This window comes from Capra hircus, chromosome 22 (assembly GCF_001704415.2).
Source record: "Capra hircus breed San Clemente chromosome 22, ASM170441v1, whole genome shotgun sequence".
NCBI lineage: Eukaryota > Metazoa > Chordata > Mammalia > Artiodactyla > Bovidae > Capra > Capra hircus.
Genome location: NC_030829.1, coordinates 53,522,880 through 53,535,005, shown reverse-complemented (window position 1 = coordinate 53,535,005; position 12,126 = coordinate 53,522,880). Strand labels below are relative to the sequence as shown.

The following is a 12,126-nucleotide window of genomic DNA, read 5'->3' as shown; positions in this document are numbered from 1 at the left end:
AAGCTTTTTGTGAAAGAAAATATTGATAAATGTTGATAAGATATTGGGCTGCCAGCGTGAGGAACTCCGCCCATGGCAAAGGGAGTCATGAGGAAGGAGGCTTGGCATACGCAAAGGCGTGATCAAGCCTCAGGAAACCCCCTGTTCCCGAGCATCTAACCCCAAAACCAGAGTCTGTTTTATGCTCTCACCTACACCTCTGACTTTACGGGGGGCTCTCCCCCATAACCGTTTCTCTCAGAGAAGGAGTAAACGTGCAGCTCCAAGGCAATAAAAATTCCTGGGCGTGACAGGAGTGTTTCAGCTTACGGACTCCTCTGAAGGTTATCTAGCCCACCTGTACAGGTTCGTCCGGCCACATGTGATTGTTTACAGCCTCCCAACCTGAGAGGCACGAGATGTTTTAGTTATAGGAAACTGTTACTAAAAGGGACCAAATATTCATGTTGTGGATGGGGGAATATACAGAGAATTACAGTATAGAATATATATATGGAATTTAGGAAATGCAATGACGACCTGTATGCAAGACAGGAAAAAGACACAGATTGTATAACGGACTTTGACTCAGAGAGGGAGAGGGTGGATGATTGGAGAATGGAATTCTAATTGTATACTGTCATGTAAGAATGAATCGCAGTCCATGTCTGACGTAGGGCAGCTTGGGCAGGTCATGGATGACCAGAGAGATGTTGTGGGAGGAGGGGATTCATGTTGGAATGCATGTAAAAAAAAAAAAAAAAAAAAAAAAATAAAAAAAAAAATTATTAAGATAAATAAAAAAAAAAAAGAAATTATTAGTATAGTAGGTTGGTTAGGAATTATATTGCTGAAGGGTTTTTCATTTGTTGTGTCAATAATTGCTGCTAATTCCCTGCTCTGGGTGGGACAAGGATGTCTCAGGTCAAACCTCTCTGCTGACAGACTAGCTTGTGTGACAGGATTATCCATACTCCTGCCACATGATTGTTTACTACCTCTAAACCATAAACAGCACAGAGAGTTTTGGAGTATTTGGAGAGTCTTAATTAGCATAGGGCTTTTTCTTCTTGTTGAGTCAATGATTGCCGCCAGGCCTCCATATCCTTAGGCATTTGGGAATATATTAATCAATGTATCTGGAATATAGAAAAGGAAATACAGTAGTTTTTGATGTTAGCAATACTAGACTTTTTGAGCTAATGGATTTTCTCTTTTGTAATAGATCACTGTACTTTGTTATAAATCACTGTGTCCTTGCTATGTAAGAATGTAACTTTATCATATCTTAAGACTAAATAGATCTTAAGGGGAGCATTGGTGAAAGGATTTTCATTTGTTGGGCTGATGTTTGCTGCTAAATCTCCATGTTCCCTACCCTTATAATGAATATAACTAACATATAGGAGAAATAAGTATTAACCTTTAAGCATATAGGAGAAATAAGTATTAACCTTTAAGACTAATCATGTTAACCTTGGGTTAAATAAATTTCTTTCTTGATTGTAACTCACTGCACCCTCACCCTATAGGAATGTAACTTTATTTGGAGGGCGGTGCTTGGTTTAAGAAAAAACACCCTTGGAAAAAATAAGTTTTTTGGTTATCAGAAAGAAAGGATCATAAAATGTCAGCAGGTCTCACTCATGGCCAGAAGATGATGTAATATCCCTAAGACCTTTTTTTAAAAAATTTATGTGAAGCACCTGATTTTGATAAAGGTCAGGACTGCTGACCCCTGCATGACTCTGTATTCATCCCTATGTGTAACAAAAGGTATATAAGCTAACCCCAAAATAAAGACATCGGATCAGTTTCCGGAAAGACTGATTTCCCCATGTCGCTTCTTTCTTGCTCCTGTTTTTCTGGCTGAATTCCCATCTGGAGCATGGATGCTATTCCATGTAATCCAAGTTATTCAGCCTCTTTTTCTCCACTAATCTTCCTACTGCACTATCCATTTCCAATCTCTCTATATCTGTGATTAAATATGTATTTTTCCAAAGACGCCGACTCCGTCCCCACCTTCGAATCACCCTGGATCCACCGGGGCTGGACCCCGGCACTCCATTTTAAAACTGCACTTCATGAAAGAAGTCTGGAAACCAGACAGACCAGCTAGGAACTGGGAGAAAGCATCAGGGAAACACATCTGACAAAGACATCCACGTTTCTTTATATCCAGAATAGATATTAATAAAAACTCAGAAATGAGAAAATACCACATTCGAAAATGTACAAAAATGAACAGACATTTCACTGAAGAAAACCCATAAATGGTGTCCATTAGGAGAATGCATTATCTGACCTTCCACGAGATGACAGCATACACTTAACAGAATGCCTACAACAGAAAATGCTGACGACACCAAGTGCTGAGGAGGATGTGCAAATTCCCATACATCACTGCTGCTGCTGCTAAGTCGCTTCAGTCGTGTCCGACTCTGTGCGACCCCACAGACGGCAGCCCACCAGGCTCCCCTGTCCCTGGGATTCTCCAGGCAAGAACACTGGAGTGGGTTGCCATTTCATTCTCCAATGCCTCAAAGTGAAAAGTGAAAGTGACATCGCTCAGTCGTGTCTGACTCTTAGCGACCCCATGGACTGCAGCCCACCAGGCTCCTTCGCCCATGGGATTTTCCAGGCAAGGGTACTGGAGTGGGGTGCCATTGCATACATCACTAGTGGGATTGTAAGATGGTCCAGCCACTCTAGAAAGCAGCTTGGCAGTTGCTTCTGAAGTTCAGCACACGTGAACTATATGACCCAGAAATCCCACTCCTGGGTATTGACTCCAGAGAAATGAAAGACTTACATTCACACAAAAACCTACACACTGACATTTACAGTGTCTGTATCCACAGCTGTCATAAACTAGAAACAATCTAACTGTCCTTCAGTGAGTGCATGGATAAATAAACCCTGGTATATCTACATAAGGAAATGGTACTCAGCAAATTAAAAAAAAAAAAGCTCTCCCAAGCAGCAACATGGGAGAATCTCAAAAGCATTATGCTAAGTGAAAGATACCAGATTCAAAAGACGCAACATACTGTGCGATTCCATTCATACGACATTCTGAAACAGGCAAAACTATAGGGAAAGAGAGCTGTGGCTTCGGGGGTTGGCTGGAGTGAGGAGGGGCTGACTACACGGGGCATGATTGTGGTGCTGGTAACACAGCTGCCTGCTTTGGTCGAAATTCATGTAACTGTACACCAAAATATGCTAATTTTTCTGCATGCAAAAAAATCTCAATAAAAGAATTTTGTTTTGTGATCAGTTTGAGAACAAGGCCACTCACCAAACCCTCTTCCAACTGGACTATTCCTCAAACTCCTTTTATATAAGAATTCTGACTCAGGCTCTGTATGAGGAAAGCCTGGCATCAGAGAGAGGCTGACAGAGGCCTGAGACTGGACAGCGTGCTCCCCTGCATGTCAATGGGGCAAAAGTGGGGGAGACTAACCTCCCCACACACGTGCGCGCTCTTGGCCGCTCCTGCAGAGACGCAGAGTCTATTTCCGCTCGTGGGTCTGGGCGGGCCCTGGGACTCAGCTTGTCCACTAGAATGTGGGGAAGGGGGCACCATGATGGTCGCAGAGCCTCCAGACCTCAAGATGCCTTCCAGCTCCAGCCTCATCATTTTGGAGCCCAGCCCTGAGGCCACCATGCACAGGCCACCTGGGGATGAGGGGCCACACGGAGAACAGCCAAGGGGTCTAGCTGCCAACACGTGGGGGGCCTTCCAGCCCAGCTGATCAACCAGCAAATACAGCCGTGTGAGCCAGGCCGGATGAGAGGTAGAGAAGTGCCCAGCCACCGACAGAAGTGTGAGGCAAATCGTGTTAGCTGTGACTTTTTACTCAGACAAAATTAAACAAACAGGTTGACACGTCTCCAGTTACAATGAAATGACCATTTACTTCACTGGACAGGCAGAGCTGCTGGAGGCAAACTTGTGGAGAGCGTAGTATAGCGCCCAGGCTTTTGAACTCTGAGTTACTCACCTTTGACGGAATCCAGTGCCACTTCCAAAAAAGCGGTATTTCATTTTGCCTTTTCTTTCTTCTGTTGTTCCCTGTTGAACCCTTTTAGGAAGCAGCATCTACCAACTGAGAAGGGTTCATTACAAACGCACTAATTTTTGCAACTTTCTCCTGCTGTAAGGTATTCCCTAACACCCGCCAAAAAAAGGTCAAGTTTACCGTTCTTATATTTTCAGGGGCCTCGGGATCTGTATTGGTATAGTGTCTGTAGGCCTGATAAATCTTTTCCAAAAATTCAGAAGGGCCTTCACATGGTTTTTGCTGAATTGCTTGAATTTTGTTCTGACTCTTTTGCTTTGGGTCCGCTTTTCAAAGCCCGGCTAGGACGTACTGATAAGTGATATTTGAATAAGAGCAGGCCTCCCTCGTTGAGACCCAATTTGGTTCAGCTGTGATACTGCCAAGTGGGCTCAGGTGTAGGAGAGCCTCCTTGTAAGGGGGTCACGATCCTTCCAAATAAACTCGTCCGAGAAACCTAGCCAGCAGGTGGTTGACACTGAGGCCCCCAGGAGGTGACGGGGTAAGGCAAGCTGCCCTGTCCCAGGAGTGGCTTCTGGCCCCAACTGGCGCCCTGTCGGGTCTTAGACGGTGATACCAGACCGGGTCCCGCGGTGCCCCAGTGCTCACATGGGGTTTTCTGGTTGATCCCTTGAAGGAGGGGCTGTCCTGGGCTCAGCTGGAGGAGTTAAGGTTTGGAGCGACCTGTCCTCACTCTCCTTACCTTCTTTTTCTTATTTTCTCTGATGTAATAGCACAGATGCCTGCATGTAGAGAATATCATCATTTCCTCCCATTCCTCACAGAAGAGCCACCCTAAGACCATACGTAGCAGTGGACTGTCTCTAACTACAAAAGGGTGCCTTTGCCTTGGTATCAAACAACCAGGCTGAATGCTGGGCTGGGCCGTTTGGTGATTTTAGGAACCAAGCGGAACCTTTCTCTTATCCCTGGGATAAGAGGAGGTTTTTGTTTTTTTCTTTTCTATTACTCTCCTCCATGTGACATCATTAAGTGTTTTAAATATCATCAATTTGATTTGGCTGTAAGTGGAGGAACAGGACCAAACAAAATGAAACAAAAAACCCCAAAGACAATCAGAAAATCCTAAATAAACCCTCCAGTTTGGTCTCGGGGTTTTACATATGCCAACAACACATGAGGCCACAAGCAACGTCACTGACACAGCAAGGGTGGCAGTACCTGGCGCACAGGGCCCCCGGGTCCCCCAACCTGAGCCCCTTGAGGAGGAGATCCTAACAGGTACCGTGGCCACTCGGGGGTACAGTAAACTGGCCTCACCTTCCACTCACAGCTGTAACCAGATCACTCATCCAAAACATGCTCAGAGGGCTTTCTTTAGGGATAGTTGAAACATTTCCCATTTTTAAAGACCGCAATTCAAGACAAAATACAGACGACCCATCCAAATGCTAACATCCAAGGAAGCAGGTGGTCCTGGGGTAAAGAACCCGCCTGCCGATGCAGGGGACACGGGTTCCATCCCTGGTCCAAGGAGAGCCCACGTGCCCTAGAGCCCAGGCTCGCAACGAGGATGCACCGTAGCCGAAAATCAATCTGCACAAAAGAACAGAAAGCAAAGAGGCGAACGAGCCAGGCAGAAGTCCAGCAGCTCTTTCCTCTCTCCAACAGGGCAGCCCATTACGAATACATGACAACTTGCCTTATTTTGAAGGAAAAGCCCCACACCCAAAGGAAATACACACCAGAGTGATTTACCTTACTATATGAAGTCCATCGGATCCCAAATATCAATTCCTAGCTCCAAACGCCAAGCGCTGGAGAAGCCAGTACTGCTTTGAAGAATTCTGAAGCCCAGGTGCACAGGACAAGCGGTCCCGAGGGCTGCTAGGGCCTTACTCAGACACTCCCCCACGCAAACTCTGTTACTCACTCCAAGTTTGCACTGCTGACTGCATGACGGGCCAATTAATGGAAACATGAGTTGCGGGGGCAAGGAATAGCGATTCTGGTTGGAAAGCTAGTGGACTGAGAAGATAGCGGACTCAAAGCCCAGAGTAAATCAGGCTCTTTCATAGTAAGGGGGAGGGAGTAAAGCCAAGCATTTCCTGCTTCCGGTCAGCCTGGTTGCGGGGCGGGGCAGCAAGAGCAATGCAGCCAATTCACTTGTGGGCCTGATCAGGATGTTTCTGAGCTGTGAGTGCTCAGACGCTAGGTTGTACCCGACTCTTTGCGACTCCACGGATCATAGCCCGCCAGGCTCCTCTGTCCAGGGGATGTTCCAGGCAGGACTACTGGAGTGGGTTGCCATTTCCTCCTCCAGGGGATCTTCCTGACCCAGGGATCGAACCCACGTCTCCTGGGTCTCGATTTGCATTGGCAGGTGGATTTTTTACCACTGAGCCACCTGGACAGTCCTTCCTGTGAGCTAAACAAAGCTATTTTAGCTTGATGCTTCTTACCCTGGGAGCCAGGGTTCCCAGAAATGGCTCATTATGTATAATTCAAGCTTAAGGCAACATCCCTTTAGTGATTAACATGTGCTGGAATACAAAGGTTCTTCCCTATTTGGGGCCCAGCCTAACTCCAAGCTAACTCTGCTGGCATCTCTGTGCAGTCCCCTGTGTCCACCCTCCAGGTGCCCAGCACGTGTTAGGAGCCCAAGAGCTTGGTTGCTACTGGGACTGAATCCAGAATCCCCAGGATGAGCCACAGATGTGTTCTCTCAAGGGACCACCCGGCCACATTTCCTGATGCCTGGGACCCAGCATCTCAAGCTTACTTGCCAAATTGTGCTTGACACTTTACAGCCTCTGAAACTCAGGATTCTGCTCCATCCAGGAGCACTGCAGAAACATCAAGAGCCAGAGGCTGAGCACACACGCACGCGCACACACACACGCACACACACGCACCCACAGGACAGGGGAGCAGTGGTCGTGCTGTCCGCCTGTCCATCCATGGACTGACCCGCTGTGGCTCAGTCCCAGGCTGGGTGCTGCCCAGAGGGCCGTGGCTCCAGGCGTGCCGGGGCCCGCTCACACCAGCTGTCGAGAGTTGCATGTCTCCTCAAACCCCACACTACACTGGACACCACACTTGCCATCTGACGCTGCCATCGTGCAAGTGTGTTTACATCGCACACCAGCAAACACTATGAATTAAGTCCTGCTCGTCCCTCCAAAGCCAGCACCGCATGAATGGAGCCCCTCTCCTGGCTCCCAGCAGCTAGTGCCCTGGTGGGGTGGGATTCCTCTAAAGTGTGGTCCACAGACCAGCAGCATCCATCAGCATCACCTAGGAGCTTGTCAGAAAAGCAGTTTGCCCTCTCCCCCAGGCCTCCATAGCAGAATCTCTAGGGGTGGGGCCAGTAGTTCATCAAGACGCTTCGGTGGGCAAGTCTGAGACGCAAAGGTCTAAGTACCAGGGAGGAGCAGGAGGGGCTTTGAGGAAAAGTCCCATTCTCCTACTGCCAAGTCAGGTGTCCCCTAACTGCCCCCTTGTAAGGGGTAAATATCATATAGGGAAAATATAGGGGAAAAAATAAGCCGCCTTTCCATCAGCCACATAACTGGCTAGTCCTCCATGATCTGAGCACGCGCAGTCGCGTCCGACCCTGCGAGCCCAGGGACTGTAGCCCGCCAGGCTCCTCTGTCCATGGGCTCCAGGCAAGAGTCCTGCAGTGGACTTGCCATGCCCTCCTCCAGGGGGTCTTCCCCACCGAGGGATTGAGCCCGTGGATCCTGTGTCTCCTGTTCTGCAGGCAGATTCTTTACCCGCTGAGCCGTCGAGGAAGAGAAAATTTATATAAAAGTCAACCGTGGGTGCACTCATTTTCCACACATTAGGATGCAACACGTTTGTATCCTGACTTCTTCCCGAACACCACGGCCTTAGACTTTGGCACAGCTGCCAAGGCCTGCTGGCCTCGCCGAGCGCAGACTGCGAGCAGTCCCTTCCGCTGCCTTTCCTCTGCTCTGGGCCCGGGCTCTGTAAGCACCTGGCCTGTAATCTTCAGAATTAACATTCCTCGTGCCGCCCGGCCCGCAGAGCAGGCAGGAAACCAGCCTCCCTGGCCACGGGCAGAGCCTGACGGAGAGGAGCGGGACCCTAATCCTTTTTATTCCGGGGAGTGTTTGGGCATGGCCTGGCTCTGCGGTTTATAAACAAGCTCTTTGTTGGCTGGAGGGTGAGGGGTAGGGGTGGTGGAAGCCAGGGCTCTGTGCGGAGGGAAGTTAGACACCCCACTCTTTTCATGATGTGGTTGGTTAGCGGTCAGGTACAGGATGGGAGTGTAAACACACGTCACTGACTGTAGGTGACATCACTGGGCAGTGAGAGGCTCGCGAAAGCCCCCCACTCCCCCGCCTCCCAAACTTGGCAGCTTTTCCTCACAGATCAGCCTTCTTCATTCAACAGACATTCACTGGGCGCCTCCTTTGACCCCACCACTTCACAGAGACGGGACAGAAACTCTAGAACAGAGTGCAGTCCTTCAGACCCAGTGCTGGGAGTGCCCAGGCTAGCGTCCAGGTGGACGAGTAGCTTGAGCAAGGTGTGCAGGCAGAGTGAGTGTTCAGTAAACAAAGAGCCCCCTCCAGAACCTGGAGGGTTTGCTGGAAGATGAGGTGAGAACAGGGGTAGGTGTTGGGTGGCCACATGCTCAGTGAGACAGGATAAACTCTTTAGTTAGTCCTTGATCTGCAGACACATGACTGAGAGGATGCCACCCACCTAAGTACAGCTGTCCACCCTAGATCCATCCATTCATCTGTCCACTCGCCCACCCCCTAATCCATCCTCTCTCCAGTATCCATTCTCTGCTCAACCATCAGCCATCCATCTACCTGTCCACCTATCAGCTTAAGTGGACTCTGTACCAGGTACAAGATCTCTTCCTTCTTTTCCTGGGTCTTGAAGGTCTTACCATCTCCCCAGCAACTTATATGTACTGTTGACCCTTAAACAACCCTGATTTAACGGCATGAATCCACTTATACGCACACTTTTTTTCAATAGTAAATCCAATAATACTATATAATCCCCATTTGGCTGAACCGTGGATCTAGAGGAAATATGGATACAAAGAGCCAGCTGTAAGTTATATCGGGATTTTCCACAGCACGGAGGATGGGTGCCTTCACCCCCATGTTGTTCCAGGGTTAATTATATTCTACCTGAGAACTACCCCTCCCTACCGCTGTCAACCTGCAGACTATTCAGGTGATGGTGTTGTTAGAAACAAGGGATTGAATAGCCCTGCGGCAGTAAGGCTCACCTGACCTGATGTTTGGGAAACGTGTAGCCAGGATAAAGGTATTGCGGGTAGGTGCGCTGAATACAGAATGATGTGGGAATCTCATGCTGACAGTTCTTTCAAAAGTCAATTCTCAAGCTGTTACAGCATATGAGAACACATGTACCTCACATAATTACGATACATAATATATATGCCTTTCAAATGTAAAAGGAGTCAGAGGATGAAGAATGCACTATTTTAAAAAACCTGTACAACATTTCGTCAAGTTTTTTTTTCTTTTTTTTGAGCTGGGAGTTGGGGGTGAGAGTGACGGAGCAGTGTTTTAGCCTTATTCTTCTTAAATGGCTTAAATTTGGTAAATACTTTGACCTAACATCTTTCATTGTCCTTTATTGTGAAAAAAAACCAAAAACAAAAACAAAAACAGCTCATGCTGATTATAGAAGACACCACACACGCACACACAGTACAAAGTCAGCAAAAACCACCCGGAGATATCTATCGTTTTCTTCTCTTGGCTGGTTTTTGCTCATTCCCTTTTTTCTGCATTGTTTCAAACACAATTAAGAGCACCTATTTTATACAGATTCGAATCTGACTTCCCTCCCTCTGTTTAATGCATGACGTGAAAAACTACTCAAATACTTTTTTTGAAAACACCATCTTAATGCCTTCCAAGAGCACCGTGCGTGGCGTGCAGGTCCCATAACTCAGGGAAGCAGTCCCCTGTAATTGAGGGCTTAGGAAGTCTCCGTCTTGCTCTTATTTAAAGACGGAGGCCATCCTTCTGGGGTCTGCCTTCTCTCAGAACTATTTTACTTAGGTAAAGTTCTGGAAATGGGATAATTCACAAACTTTTTTGGTGCTGAGACTTCAACCCCTATTGCCACCTTGCCTCCTCCGAGGTCCCTTGGCGGGCCCTAGAAGGTGTCTCCAGCTCCCTGCAAGGCGGGGGAAGGCTGTGTGGGTGCGCTCCTGTCTAGTGCAAGCACTGGGTGCCCTGCGATGTGAGGACAATTTGGCAGAAAACGAACTAAACTGAAATAGAGTGATTAGCCTTCCTGCCTACTGCGGTTCCAAACCCAAATTAATCTTGTGATTAAAAAGTTAAAAAAAAAAAAACAAAAACAACTAGCTCAAGATCATTTTATCCTGAGTTTCAAGTCATGCTGCCAGGAATATGCTTCGGATCTGAAAGTTGTATAACGAGTTTCTGTTAAACAACACAATTTCCTGCTCACTTTTTACACTTAAACGTAAGGTTTACACACTAGCAGTCAGATCATCGCCACTTCTCCGGAGGGAGGAAAAGAGTGTCCCTGACGGCTCCTGCTGCTCCAAGCGCCGCAGCCTGGCCGACCGGGGTGGCAGGGGGTGCTGGGGGGCGCTTGGCCGCCCCAGAGGGCTCGGGAGGGCGCTCTGGAAAAGGGCTCCAGCTGTGGACTGGGATGTCCTAGGTCCAGTTCCGGGCTCCGTGATTCTAGGCAAATCGCTTCGCTCTCTGAGCCTCAGTTTCCCGGCACGCAACACGGGACCAAGCCCAGCGCGCCCCGGGCCCCCGGCTGGGAAGGGGCGCGCGCCGGTCTGGCGGGGGGGGGGGGGGGCGCAGCCCGGGCGCCGGCACTCACCTCCGCCGTGCATCTGGCACAGGTAGGGGAAACGCCACACGTTGCCCAGGCCCACGGCGTACGAGATGCAGGCGAACACGAACTGCAGCGGCGTGGCCCACAGCGGCCGCGTTTTCTCCATGGCTCCCGGGCTCGGCGCGCGGCGCGGCGGGTGCGCGGCCGCCAGGAGCGCCGTACCGCCCGGCTCGGCCAGGGGATGGCCCCACGCCTCTGCCTCTCGCCCGCTTTTTAATTTCTAATCTCATTAACGGCGCGCCCGTCGGAGGGGCGAGGCTAGTAAATGGGTGACGGCGAGCCCCACCCCGCCGCCGGGCCGCCGCGGCCGGGAAGGCGCCCGAGATTGCGCCGTCCAGGGAGGCGCCGCGGCCCCTCCGGTTCCACGTGGGGGCTGGTGTGTCGGCTGCGAGCTCCGCGGGGGTGGGGGTGGGGTCATTTACAGTGTGGCCACCTGTGTGCTACTCTTGGTCTGGGGATGGGGCTGTGAACGACAGATATCCCCCAGCCCTCCTGGAGCTGACACTCTGGTAAAGGGAATTGCTTCAATGGACTGGACGAAAGAGCCCATTTTCCACCAGTTTTTACCCCCAGAAAAGATAACTCCATGTGGTTTATCTTACTCCGTATTTAAGACAGAGAGACACAAGGAGGGCAACTAAGGCAAAGCAAAGGGGTCAGCAGTTACGGGGGGTAGGCTGGGGTGGTCAAGGAGGGCTTCCCAGAGGAGGGGGCTTACATTTGTTCAGAGACCAGGAAAAAGTGAGGGGCTCCCCCACTTCCCCAGCGGACCGGGAGTGAGGCACGCAGCCATCTGCTTCCGTCTACAGGCAGGTTGTGTGTGCCTACTGTGTGCAGGGCCAGGAGTATGGCTCGGTAGGGAGAGATGGGGCCGGGCCAGGCTTCCAGACAACCGCTGTGGGATATTCTACTCCTGGGGCCAGAGATTCCGATTCACTAGCCTGAGGTCTGGACCTAAGAAGCCTCCTGTTTCTATTAGTCTCTCAAGGTGACTGGGTTTAAGGAGGTTCCTAGCAACGACTAAGTGGGGTGCTTTGGAATAATGCACCATCTGGCTTTGAATCTCGGTTCTGATTCAAAGCCTCTGACTTGGCTGTGACCTTGAACAAGGCATTTAACCTCTCTGAGCCTCTGTTTCCTTATCTATAGTGTGAACAAATATATTCCCCTTTCCATGGGTTCATGTGAGAATTAACAATTTAGCTTATTATCTGGC

The 12,126-nt window shown here is 49.5% G+C and overlaps 1 protein-coding gene across 2 annotated transcripts in view; it reads right to left on the bottom strand.

Annotated features, from left to right (window-relative positions):
- Positions 1-11,196, bottom strand: part of SLC6A20 (solute carrier family 6 member 20) — a 50,947-nt gene extending 39,751 nt beyond the window's left edge. The window contains exon 1 of one of the 2 annotated variants that reach the window (XM_018038324.1): positions 10,896-11,196. In XM_018038324.1, the coding sequence (XP_017893813.1) occupies positions 10,896-11,016 (121 nt within the window). In that variant the 5' untranslated portion in view covers positions 11,017-11,196. Of the gene's footprint in view, positions 1-3,989; positions 6,140-10,895 lie in introns of those variants that run through there. The other variant, XM_018038325.1, reaches the window with a different exon arrangement.